This window comes from Pogona vitticeps, chromosome 2, assembly GCF_051106095.1.
Source record: "Pogona vitticeps strain Pit_001003342236 chromosome 2, PviZW2.1, whole genome shotgun sequence".
Classification (NCBI taxonomy): domain Eukaryota; kingdom Metazoa; phylum Chordata; class Lepidosauria; order Squamata; family Agamidae; genus Pogona; species Pogona vitticeps.
The window spans coordinates 195054975-195068125 of record NC_135784.1 but is presented as its reverse complement, the minus strand read 5'-3'; the positions used below and the strand labels follow the sequence as shown (position 1 = coordinate 195068125).

At 43.5% G+C, this 13151-nt stretch overlaps 1 protein-coding gene across 5 annotated transcripts in view; it reads left to right on the top strand.

The window, feature by feature from the left end:
* The window catches only part of LOC110088903 (ephrin type-B receptor 5), a 160309-nt gene that overhangs the window by 53543 nt on the left and 93615 nt on the right, over positions 1-13151 (top strand). For all 5 annotated transcript variants that reach the window (XM_072991836.2, XM_078384776.1, XM_020811529.3 and 2 more), the window contains 2 exons: positions 7071-7135; positions 8967-9663. In XM_072991836.2, coding sequence (XP_072847937.1) covers positions 7071-7135; positions 8967-9663 — 762 coding nt within the window. The remainder of the gene's footprint in view (positions 1-7070; positions 7136-8966; positions 9664-13151) is intronic.

Genomic DNA, 13151 nt, shown 5'->3' with positions numbered 1-13151 from the left:
CCTTCTCCCTCTGGAGAGTGAATGTCAGTATAGCCATTCTGACTTTGGATGTATCAGTGCTAAACAATACCACTGAGTTGCATCCAAACCAGTCTCCAAATTTTTCTGCCAATATGGTCTTTTTTCCATCCCACATTCCTTTTCCCATTTATTTGGTGAAATCCTTTTGCTATTCATATAAGAACCTGCTTCGGCTGGTCAGCGCAATGCTCAGGTGCATCTCAGGTGTAGAATCAGGCATGTGATGTAAGATGTACCCTGGCACCTTGTCAATTAGCCACAATTACTATAGCAAGTTATATAAACCTTAGATGAACACTGATGTCCTAGACACCTTATCATGAATGATTTGCATTTTATCTGTTTTATTATTTCTTGGGCTGTAGGTATTCATTGACTTTAGATCTTATTTGCTAGTCGTCTTCATTGAATGAGGTATGTAGTACTTCCTTATTTAGGCAGATGTAGTAAATACAGTTTAATGAAGTTTTAATTATACTAGAAAAAAATGTTTGACAAGAAATATGTCTGGGAGACCTTTTGGAAGACCAATCAGCAGGATTCTTCCTAAAATGCTAATGAACAAGTATCAACAACGATGTGGCGTCCCATGTGGTTCTTAAGAGCAAAGCTCTTCAGTGCCTCTCTGCCTTCTGCACCCTACTTGGCTGCCCTTTAACAGAATCAATAGGAGTTCGACATGAAGCCTTACCTAGTTTGTCCGCTGTGTCATCTGTTGCAGGCCACAGGGTTTGCATTTGCTCATACGATGGCATTAAATTTGCTCTACTTCACACTGGAACTGGCAGCACAACAGGGGCCTGGAGGCTAGTGGCACATGGCTTTCCTGTAATCATACATAGGTCTCTTACCATTCCTTCAAGGAGTCCAGGGCAGCATTATGTGTCTCCTTTGATCCTTGTAACCATCTGGTTAGATAGGTAAAGGTCAAGCAAAAGTAAACGACTGAAGGTCACTCAGGGAGCTTCATGGTAGAGATGGGCTTTGAACCCAGGACTCTCTGTTTGAGCATAGCTCTCCAGCCTGTATGCTACATTAGCCCCCATAAGACCTAGATATACTGCAGAGTTGTTTCTTAATTAGAACTGGGGGCTGGCAATTGCACTCCATTTGCAACAGTTGATACTTGTTGACTGTGCTGCCATGTGTTAAGATGGGGGTGGTGGCGGCTCAGTTTCTGAGTCTCCTGCAGCTCTGCTGCCGCTGTCACCAACTGGTGGCACAACAGCATCATGTGGCCTGTTCCTCTTAAAATCTGCATTTCCTCCCACTTTTGAACAAGTTACACACATGCTGGAAATGTTAATCAGGTTGTAAATGAGGCATATATTTTATCTAAAGGAAAAAAAAGAGAGTAGCTTTAGAGCTGTTCTGTGACCATACCAACCAATGATGGCAGCAGTTTTGGCGTGGCTCTCCAGCGGGTTGGCAGGCCATAGAAGTTGCCTATCTGCGTGAACTGTTAAATAATCTGGCAGGGATGAAGCCTATAGCAGTAATAGACTGCCCTGCCCTAAATGAGACATGGATGGGGAAGATGGAAGAGTGCACCACTAGCGATGGCACAGTCTCGGAGTCTGCGGCTAACGCTGAGCATCACTGCAGCTCCTCCTCATGGAGTCTTCCAGAGCTGTTAGCAATACCAATTGCACCCTGCTAGATGCCATTCTATCCAGCTGGGATGGAGGGCAGGTTTCTCTTGCGTTACAAAGCAAAAGGAAGACTATGAGAATTCTATGAGTATCTGATAGGTAGACGTAATCATCATCTTAGAACTGCAGAACCAGAAGGGATCTTACGGATGATTGAGTCCAGCCCCTGTCAATAGGACCAATCTTGATCAAAATGGTTGAAATTCTGTGGTCATCTGCTGGGTTCAGTTTCTCACACAAATACATGGGGGCAGAAAAGGCCCACCACCATCCAGCTAGCTTTGCTGAGTGAAAGGTCCTTCCAGCCTTGTAACCCAAGATCATGCCACTTGTGAAGCTTTGCCGTGGTGCAAGCAGAGGGTGGCTTTTGTTCATGGAGAGGGATAGTGGCTCAGTCAGCAACAGTTGCTGGCAGGAGTTTCTGCTCGGTGGAAACTCAAAAGGGTACGGCCAAAAATTCCATATCCTGTTTATCTCCATTGATTATGTCTAATTTTAAGTTTGGTTAGTTGATTATCAGCTGGTTGCACACACTCTTGTGCACACAGTGTAAGCAAGAAAGCTGCCATGCTTTGTTATCGGACATGTTGCGCAAGATGGGAGATTTGTATGGATAATTGCAAGGAGCAGCTCTGAAACATGAACGCTCAGCCTGCCAGCCACTAGCCTTCCCCCCACCAGTTCCTTCACTTGAGGGATCAAACTGGCAAGGACCTTCCACAATTGCTTAGAAAATAGATAATGCACAATCAGCTGCGAGTATCTCAACAGAAGAGGCTTAGACGCAAAATTATAGTGTCAAGAGAGAGAATAGCAATCGGATGTTGGTAGGGTTAAGGATAGAAGGAAACGCCCACCTCTGCAGAAATTATTGAGAAACTTCTTGTTAAAAATTGGCAAGCAGGACAGAGCTGTTTCTGGGCCCGCTGCATAAAGAAAGGGACATACCTGGGGAAATGGGCATGGGACCTGGGCACAACCTGGCTGTGTAGGTTACTTGGCAACTGAGTGCCAGGATGGGAGTCCATTTCTAGCAGCCAGAAATGGGTTCAAGCAGCATCATGTACCGAGGAGCTGAACATCACATCCTACATATCCTTCCTACAACATACATGGCACGTTGGGTATATTTCCAGGCCTTACCCTGACGCTGGGACATGTAGGAGCCTCACTGTATCTAGTGAAAATGAGAATCCTTGAGCTGAAACCTTCTTTCTGTTAGTTGGTTTGTACCATTGGTTGTTAGTGTCTCCCTTTTGCATCCAAAGTAGTTTGTTTTAACCTGCACTTTTTAATGTCATATTAAAGGAATTAATTTGAGAAAGTGCTGCTGCATCCACACTTTAAAATAACAGCAGCCTTTGAGTATCCAAACCTGGTCTGAAAAGGGGGGATAACCCTACACTTGCCCATTGTATGTTGACAGGCTAAGCTGATAAGAGAGCACTTCTCTTTTTCTGTAAATTGAAAGGGAGTAATCTGACCTTTCTCTTGAGCTTGAGGTGCCTTTGAACATGATGATAGTGGAGCTACACAAATTCCCAGGCATACCCTGGACAAATAAAGTACCGAAACACACATTCCAACCACACTCTGTATACAGGACGATGAGCTTATCTGTCCTAAGTGGTTTGGGCTGGCTGAATGAGGAAGGCATCCAGATCCAGGCCAGATTTCAGTGACAGATCAAAAGGAATACACACAATTTGATCTAAAGCTGGTTTAACACATTAAGCAAGATCAATGTGGCAGGGCTCAAGAGTAGTAGCGATACAGGATGATGGAGTTAATTTTGCTGTTACGCACGTGAGGGAGAAGAGAATCAATATCTTTGTCATTCCGCCTAAGAGTAAACAGGGGTGGTCCAGTTTCTGTTTGGAAGCCTAAAAGAACTGCCCTAAAGTAAAGTACTGTAATGTAAAGTAAGCTCAATGAGATAGGGAGCCAGAGGTTGGGAGTTCAATACCCTACTGTGCCTCCCAGGAGAAGAGCCAGGCTGTGTAGTCTCGGACAAGCTGCCCAGTCCCAGGATGCCTCCAGAAGGAGGGAACAGTGAAGCAATTCTAAATACTCTCTACCTAATAAACCAGGGGTGGGCAAAAAGCGGCCCTCCAGATGTTGCTGAACTACAACACCCATAATTCCTAGCCCACACAGCCAATAGTGAGGAGATTTGGCAAAAAGCAGCCCTCCAGATGTTGCTGAACTACAACACCCATAATTCCTAGCCCACACAGCCAATAGTGAGGAGATTTGGCAAAAAGCAGCCCTCCAGATGTTGCTGAACTACAACACCCATAATTCCTAGCCCACACAGCCAATAGTGTGAGGAGAGTTGGGCCTAGCCCACACAGTGAGGAATGTTGGGATTTACAGTTCAGGAACATCTGGAGGGCCACACTTTGCCCAGGTCTATTAGAAAGGGTTGCCATAAGTCAGATTGACTTGATGGCATATACTTATTAAAGCAAAGCAGGAGTTCTGTCTACTTGGGGTTTGTTCAAGGTATGCAGAAATCTATGAGGTAGTGTCTGGAAGGAAAATGTGAACAAACAAATCCAAACCTGTTCCCCTTGTCTACATACTTATGAGCGTAGGACCTAGAGAATGTTGATGGACTATATAGATAAACTCTGCAGTAACTCTCCCTTAGCCTTGGTCTGGAAATGGAACATCCAGGTTCATACTGATTATCAAAGACAAGAAATCCCCTCTCTGCAGGAAAGCTATCATTCTGTGCTTCTCTATTGTTTTATACTAGGAAGCTCTGACTTTCAGCCCTGAGTGGGGAGAGGAAAGGGTCCGGTGAGGGGGGAGGAGTGGAAACTACTGTAGATGGTTCAGGGTGTTGTTTTTTTTTAAAACATTATGCTGAATATTATTACAGAAAGCTAGAAGCAATTCACAGGATTAAAACATATTTCTGGATTATGTTTTATCCAGAGGTGGGGGGGGGAAGAAAGAACTATAAAACAAAAATATCAGATCATAGGGCTGAAGGAGTCGGTTTTAATACGCAAGGAACTGCCTGAGCAGAGTTGTGTCATCTAAAGCAGTCAACTTGTTTGTAGTGGAGAATTTCCTTTTGTGTTTGTTTTTGATTAGAATTTAATGAAATGTGCACGTGAGAGAAAGTGAAATGGACGGGTTTGAGCATCCTTGGAGGTGCCTTCCCAAGGGAGGAGAGCAGGGTGCTCCAGAAGGTAAGCACCACCATAAGAGAAGGTCTGTTCCACATAGCATGGTCAACAAGGACTCTTCTCCAAATAATCCCAGGCTGTTCAGCACATCAGTGAAAATAGCTTGAACGTCTTTCAGTAGCTAATAAGTTGGCAACACATTTCTTGGTACCCAGTTGTGATCTGTACCTTTCTAGGAACTACACATGCTCATCCTTTTTTTTTTTGCCGTCGTGCACTTTGACTGTTTAAATATTCCTTATTATGGGGAGAGCCCTGTCAGCTGCAGGCCATGTGGAGCTGCTACCTCGTGCAATATTCATGCTCTTAAAAAAAAAAGAAAAAAAGAAAATTACCTGGGCCGTCGGAGAGAAACCAGCTGGGGAATATCCTTCTTGCCAGCAGCACAGGACGCAGGCGTTCGGCATGAATATTTCTCTTTCTTTTCCTCCCTTTTCCTCTCTAAGAAGCTTCCTCTGTAATTAAAACTAAAAATTGCATGATTGCACCTGCTCGGTTGGCAAAAAGAATGTTTCACTTTTAATGGAACAAACCTACTTTATCCGCTGGATGGGAAAATCACGGATTAACTTTCATCCTAAATCATGTGTGTACCCTTTAGAACAGAGCATGCCATTTAAGTGTGGAGGAGATGCATTGCCTTCCAAATGAACCTGCAGGGTTGCCTGTAGTTCTGTTCTGGTTCAGGAATCTGCAACACTGTGAGCCGGGCCTGCGGCAGAGTTTCTCTTGTCTTTGTTCGACACTTTGGCATTAAACCGGATACTCGGGAGAAGATTAAACGTAAGGGCAGAGAGGCCTTGATCATGTATGCAGCACAGCCTGTGCTGGTCTCTCTCTTCGGCCATGGCTCCAATAAAATGATTAAGGGTGTGGTTGACCTAAATGCAAAATGCAGGCATTCAGAAAACATACATGTTAATCACAGTCAGATTTAGTATTCATATAGTGCAGACCTGGGCAAAGTGCAGCCTGAGGGCCACATACGGCCTGCAAGCTGCTCCTGTCCGGCCCGCGGACAGTTTTGAACATCAAAACCATTTATAGCTTTTTGTCTAAAGTCAATCAGTTGCTTATCTTTAACATACCGCAAAAAAACCCTCTTTAGTATTTGAGAAGATTAACAAGTTTAAAATAAAAACAATCATAACATCACTGTTTCATTTTATTTTTAAGTAAAGTTAGCCTGTGCTGACTGCCTCCTATTCTTCTCTGGCATGGGTGGTCATGGGCTAATTATTGGTTCGTTGGCCTGCCTGTTCAAGGTCAAGTATCTCCCTTCTAAAGCAAGAGTGGGCAACGTTGCAGGCTCTCAGGTCCCAGTTTTCTGGTCCCGGGATCTTCTGAAAAATTAATAAAAAATATGGAAGACCAAAATAAGGGATTGCTAAATCAAAATGAAAGATTGCAACAGGAAGCTTCCTGGAGCATGATTATTGGGTCATTTCTAATACTGTATAGTTTTGTATGGTATTCTAAACTGTTATTATTATTACTGTATTATTTTAGTTCTTGTGAGCTGCCTTGGACATTGGTTTCAGTTCTGTGGCCTATCCAAGCAAGGGGCTCCCTGCCTGCAATTTTTGTTGATTTAAAATTACCCATTTGTGTAAATTCCGGGCACAAATTCAAATCTAAATTAAGAACAGAGTGAGGGGATAGATACTCATTGCCACGGTAAGGTGCCAATCCAGCCTGGGTCCTGCTTTCTTTTGAGAGAGAGCAAAAGGGATATGCCATCATTTTGAGGCCGAGAAATCTGTTCACAGCCCCAGCATTCACGTGAGAAGAACATGCTGTTTGTGAGAACAAATCTGTTGTCAGTGGCTTTTCACAAGCGAGTTCTGATTTGGAAGTTGGAGTTCAACAGGTGGATGAACAGGGTGCACATGACTCAGTCAGTGTGATGCCATGAGGTATTTGTATGCAGCAGATAAAACCATGTTCTTGAAATCATGCCTAACTCCCTGCAAGAGATCATTTGACAGACATATTCACAAGTCCCCCGACCTAGATTTTGTATCTGGTACCAAGTGGAGTTATACATTTGCTGTCATACTGGCTTCCGAAAAGTGATGTGGGCATCAGGGAAAACCATTAGGTGAGAGCAGCTGTTGTGTGGAAGACCCACGTCAAAGGAATCATTTTTGTCTCTCAGTTTCTTTCTTTCTTCCTTTCTTTTTTTCCCCCCCAACAGAAATTCTTTTGGATACTACAGGAGAGACCTCAGAGATTGGCTGGACTGCCCATCCACCTGATGGGGTAGGTGCTTCCCGTTGTTCTCAACTGTTTACAGAAAAGCTCCACACACTGTTGAGCATGGTTATACGTTACTCTCCGCTTACATGAAAAAGTCCTACTTGGACAGGTCAGGATCTACAAATCCTGCTGGTCCCATGGAGGAAAACAGAGAAAGCTGGAAAGGATGGTCATGCTGCTACCTGTGTCTCTGTAGATTCCATTTCTTCCTTCTTCATTTCTGAAGGTGCCACACACAGAGCTCTGAGACCTGTCTTGGTTTTATCCCCTGTAAGGAAGGATGGGACCCATTCAACATCCCCTTCAAGCTGCACAGCCATGCAAAACTGCATTGGTCCGATGCACCCGCAGCAAGTGTTGCTGCCCATTTGGTTTGAGTAACAGCCAGAGCATCACATGTGGGGTTGGTACCATTGTTGTGAAATTGAATGTAATTAAAGATCTTTAACTACATTCAATTTTCCACCCCTACTGAGCAGAAACCCCACCTTGTGCATGCAAAGCTGTTCCTGGAGCCAAATGTTACTGGTTGCGGGTGCACCGGACTGATGCAGCACTGAGCAGCCATTCATCTTAGACGCATGCAGCTTAGACCCGTTGGACCCATTTTATTACAGGCCCACAGGAAAGGATGGTCATTGGTCTGGTTCATGGATGCTTGCTAGCATATCAGCAGATCTATCATGCCTGTTGGGGCTTTATATATTAAATTTCCCTTAAATTTTAATGTAAATTGTTTCTACTATTTTAGTTGAGATGGTAATCGATTTAATCATGTTTTAATATTTGTAATCTGTTGGCTGAAAGTGTGTTGCTTAGTGTAGTAATCCGCAACTAGAGTATGCCCATTTGAATCAAATTGGTTTCTGGAGTTGATTCATCAGATCCCCAGTGATTCAGCTCTAGTGTGACTTTGTATGCTAAGCAACAGGCTTTCAGACAATAGATTATAAATAATTAAACATAATTAAGTCATTTAACATCTCAATTAAAATAACCAGTCATCACCCTTAAAGTATCACTAAATACTTTTTAAAAATTGATATAGAAAGCCAGCTTCGGGATTTGAACCCAGGTTTCGCAAATCCTAGTCTAACACTCGGTGAACCATGGACTCAGTGTGGCTTTTTATTTTATCCTCTTTTTAATAACGTTTTGTTTCTAAGACAGAGCTGGGTGACAGGAGAAACAATTACTTGTTAAAAGAGTTGAGATAAATAGACGTCAAAAATAGGTAGGCAGCAAAAGCTGAGCAGTAGCTCTCTACAATAGGGTGAGCAATACAATGGTCCTGGTCATTTTTATAACCTCTGGAAACTTTGTGTGTACCAAATCGGCATGACCAAAAATAAAAAATAACCCACCGCTTTCTCATTCAAATGATGTGTGTACAAAACCCTAAAGTGTCTCTCTACTTCATATCTTAAATCTTGGCCAAGATCTAGAAATGAATCTCCTAGAGAGTTTTAGGAAGATAAATGATAGTGCCTCCTGGCCATGTTTATTTTCTTTTTTAAGAAAGCGTAGACATTATGTTCCTTTGGTGGGCGTACTCCATTCTCTTCCTCCTTTCCATGGAGGCACTTATGTCCATGGCTGGGGCAGAGCAAGTGGGAGACCACGCTGTTCTCCCCAGGTACCAAAAATGCCAGTTACAGCTTTGAGACTGAACTAAAATCCTTCTTTATATGGTCTCTGTAAATCCTATTTTCTTTTCCACCTTCCTTTGTTTGATTACTGTTAGGGGAGGCTAACCCTAGTCATGGGAGAGCTGGAAACTTATTTCCCAATTGTTTATGTGCTCCCTTCCCTCCTTGCTCTCCACTCCATACAGTGGGATGAGGTGAGTGTCTTGGACGACCGGAAGCATCTAATCCGAACCTTTGAGGTGTGCAACGTTGCCGAGCCAGGGCAGAATAACTGGTTGAGGACTCATTTCATTGAGCGTCGAGGAGCCCACCGGGTCCACATCCGCCTCCGCTTTTCGGTCCGTGACTGTGCCAGTATGAGGACGGTGGCTTCTTCCTGCAAAGAGACCTTCACTCTTTACTACCACGAATCGGAGATGGACGTGGCCACCCCGGAACATCCAGAGTGGCGGGAAGGACCATGGACCAAAGTGGATACAATTGCAGCCGACGAGAGCTTCTCGCAGGTGGACAGCACAGGGAAAGTGGTGAAGATGAATGTGAAGGTGCGCAGCTTTGGGCCGCTCACCAAGAAGGGTTTCTATTTGGCCTTCCAGGACTCCGGGGCCTGCATGTCCCTGGTGGCGGTACAGGTTTTCTTTTACAAGTGCCCAGCGGTGGTGAAGGGTTTCGCCTCTTTCCCGGAAACGTTTGCTGGAGGCGAAAGGACTTCGCTGGTGGAGGCTTTGGGTACTTGCGTGGCCGAGGCTGAAGAAGCCAGCACGACGGGCTCCTCTGGAGTGAGGTTGCATTGCAACGGGGAAGGCGAATGGATGGTGGCCATTGGGAGATGTGCTTGCCGTGCCGGCTATGAGCCTGCGGATGAGGAGCGAATCTGCAAAGGTGAGGCATGGATGCTTCAGAGCCTCTGTGGGGTCTTCCAGACCCAGAGTGGAGAAATCAGCAATTTTCTAGTGTGCAAGGGCTAGTGAATTTTGAATTTTCTTTTTCAAAAATTAAGGCTTTTCTGAGTGCTGAGTACCCACCTGCAGAAGGGGCTACCCACAACATCTCTGGTTGATTTCCTTTTCTGATCTTGCGTCCTTCCCATCAGGCAGTAGTGATCGTGACCCATCTATGGATTGGGTGCATTTGGATTTTTTAAATCATTGGCAATGCAGTTCTGTGGCAGCTCTCATAAGAGGCTGTGAATATATGGCAGTCCTGCCCATATGCCAATGTTGCCAGCCCACAGAAATTTTATAGGATCCTGTATACCACCATGTTATCTGCTGTCAAGTCTGAACTGACTTATGCAACCCTAACAGGGTTTTTGAGGTAATTGAGGTATTTAAGGACTGATTTACCATTTCAATACCCTGAGTGAGTTTCCCTCGCAGAGCTGGGGAATTAAACTCAGCTCTCCTGAGTCCTTGTCCATTGCTCTATTCACTACAGCACACTGAGTACACGCATCCCACCCTATACCTCTGTGATTCATTTCTGGTAGATCAAATGTCATTAAAAGAAGAGCCTTTCTTTACAAAGGCTTTCCTAGCCAGCTGAAAAAGAAGAAGGATAGATAGGGAGAGAGGAAAATAACTTCAAAAGAGAGAGAAGAATATATTAGGTCAGAAAGGGTAGACGTCAGATGGACAAAATGTATAAAATGAGAAGTGAATTATATGTTGAAGGTTTTGGCTAAAGAAAACTGATGTATGTTGCTTAAAATGATTTGTCTTAAAATTACTGTCTAGTCGAGCACACACCCACTTTCCAAACTGGTGGTTCTTAGACTGCCATTTGATGGTTATGGTATAGGGTGATGTGGCAATAGGGACAGTGACTGAAATACATTCTAGAGTTTGTTCCACGCAAGATTGGGAAGCCTATACTTTCACTTGCCAATCAAAAAAGAGTGTAAGCCAAATATGTTCAAAACCCAAAGATAGTGAACTAATTAGCATTACTGCTGTGCTTCTCACATATCCTCTGGGCACTGACAAATTAAGAGGCTGACTGCTGTTTGGTCCACTCCAGGAACGGCCTGGTTTGTTCTTAAAGATAGTAATCAGATGACATTGCTGCTGGAGTACACCAGTTCACCCCCAGGGTGATTGCTGGAAACAAACCAAAAGCACCCCTCTCTCATTTGCCAATATTGTGAAGTGGCTTAATAAAACAGCCACCTCAGGATATTGTCAAAGGCTGTGGACCAAATAGGGTCACTTAAGGTTTGTATGTGATTTGGATGCGAGGATCTCACTACATGGCATATCAGATTTCCTGATGACCCAATTTGGTCCAATCCAGCCCACTCCTTCCATGCTGTGTAGAGAAGCCCAAACTCATCAGATTGGTGTGGTAATCTTCTCCTGGCCTTCTGTGATGTTACTTTCAGCCATTTAGCTGTCTTCATTCCTGGCACTCTAATTCACAGTGCAATTTCAGCAATAGTACAAAAAGCACCAGCATCTTTTGAAAAAAAAAGTGAGACATTTCTTATTTATTTATTTATTTATTTATTTATTTATTTATTTATTTATTTATTTATTCGATTTCTACCCCGCCCCTCTAGACAACGTCTACTCAGGGCAGCTTACATAAATTAAAATACATTAAAATAGCATAAAATACAATTATACAATTAATTCTACATAACAGATTTCCAAAATGGCAGTACTCAAAAGGGGGAAAAAACTGTCCTTAAGGTAATCCAGGAATGGCAGCCATGCAGCCCTCCCAGTGCTGTTGGGCTCCTGTTCCCATCAACCTTCACCACCCTCAGGGGTATGCTTGGTATGTGTGTGAGAGAAGGCTTTCTAAGTATTGGAGGTTCACTCTTTAAGGGAGGTTTACCCTCCTTCCTGTGGTCCTTACAACAAAGACTGTAAAAGGACTGTAATGGTTGTCATTTTTTTTTTAAAAAAATGTGTGTTTAATTGCTTTTAAATTCAATTCTGTTCTAGTATTGTACCCTTTGTACTTTTATCTATACCTTTTTAGGTATACTATAGATAAGAGTACAGATAAATTGTTGTGAGCTACCTTGGGTTCCACCTCTGGGGCATAAATAGGATAAGAAGGCGGGCGTATCATAAATTCCTTCCCAGTGGTCCAGACAGAAGGCAAGGTGCCTAGAATCTTGGCCAGGCCTGGCTTGTCTGGAAGTTCCATAGCATCTAACCAATGGCAGGAGACATTCCCTTGTGTGCCTGGACAGAGCCTCCGAGTCCTGCCCATACACCGTCTTAGGTGTTCAGAAAGTCCTAGATGGAAGTCTTTCCGCTTCACACAGATTTCTGCCTTGTGTTATATCTTCATTCATTGACGGCCCTAACTAGCCTTAATATGAGCTGGTGTCTGTCTCTTTCGCCGCAAACCATGCATTTCTAAAACCTACAAGGGGGAGAACCTTGTTTGAGAAGAGAGAGAGACTGCAGGGTGCATGCAGTTCTCCAGTCTGCTTGCAGACAGGATTGTTAAATGACCACAAGCTCAGAATGATTTTCTAGATGCAAATATAGAATGCTGATGGGATACTTTTTCATAGTATGTGATTTGTACAGATTCAGTTGGGGGCTGGGATTAAGACCACTGGTAGTTGTTTAATGACTGCATAGATTTTACTTTTAATAGATGTAAGGGAAGAGTTGAAAAATGAGGGTTTACTTAGTAAGAAATGCATTTCTTCATATCAACCTCTCCTCCCTAACCCCCCAAATCTGGTACCCTCCTTATGTGTAGGACCACATCTCCTGGAAATCCAGACCCTCTACAGGAAGATTCGCCCATACTCTCTTATACCCATTAAAGGGCACATTTGTGCAAGTGGGAGGAAGGCTGCTTTAGAGTACATTTAAAATGCATGACTTAATGTATGTGTTTTATTCAATAAAGGGGAAACTGGGAAAAATACAGAGGTTGGTTGCCAATATCTTCTGAACTTTAATCATGTTAAGTATGTCATATCTCGTCTCTGTCTTGCCTTTTAGCTGGAAGGCTTCCTGTTTGACTGAGGTGTGAGCTGCTTAAGAGATTTCCCAGCTTTTACGGAAGGTTTAAGGAATATTTGGTCTTGAAAGAAGTGAGCGCTCCATGCCAAGTGTATGAGTCAGATGGGTGCTCACCCAAAAAAAGAAAAAGAATTATCACTTGGTGTTTTGAGGGGAAACGAAACAAAAAAAAAACCTCATCACATTTCCCTTGAACCTGTGCACTGGGTGGCATCTGTGATTAGCTGTAATTCTTTTCATGTGGGTCACAGCACTATCACCGCTTTGTGTACCGGTCCATGGTGGTAGAGTTGGAACCGCTGCTAGTGGCTTAATCAGGTCATTTAAATTGTTTGCCTACTTTTAACACGGTGAGCAAATGTTTGATGAAGCCAA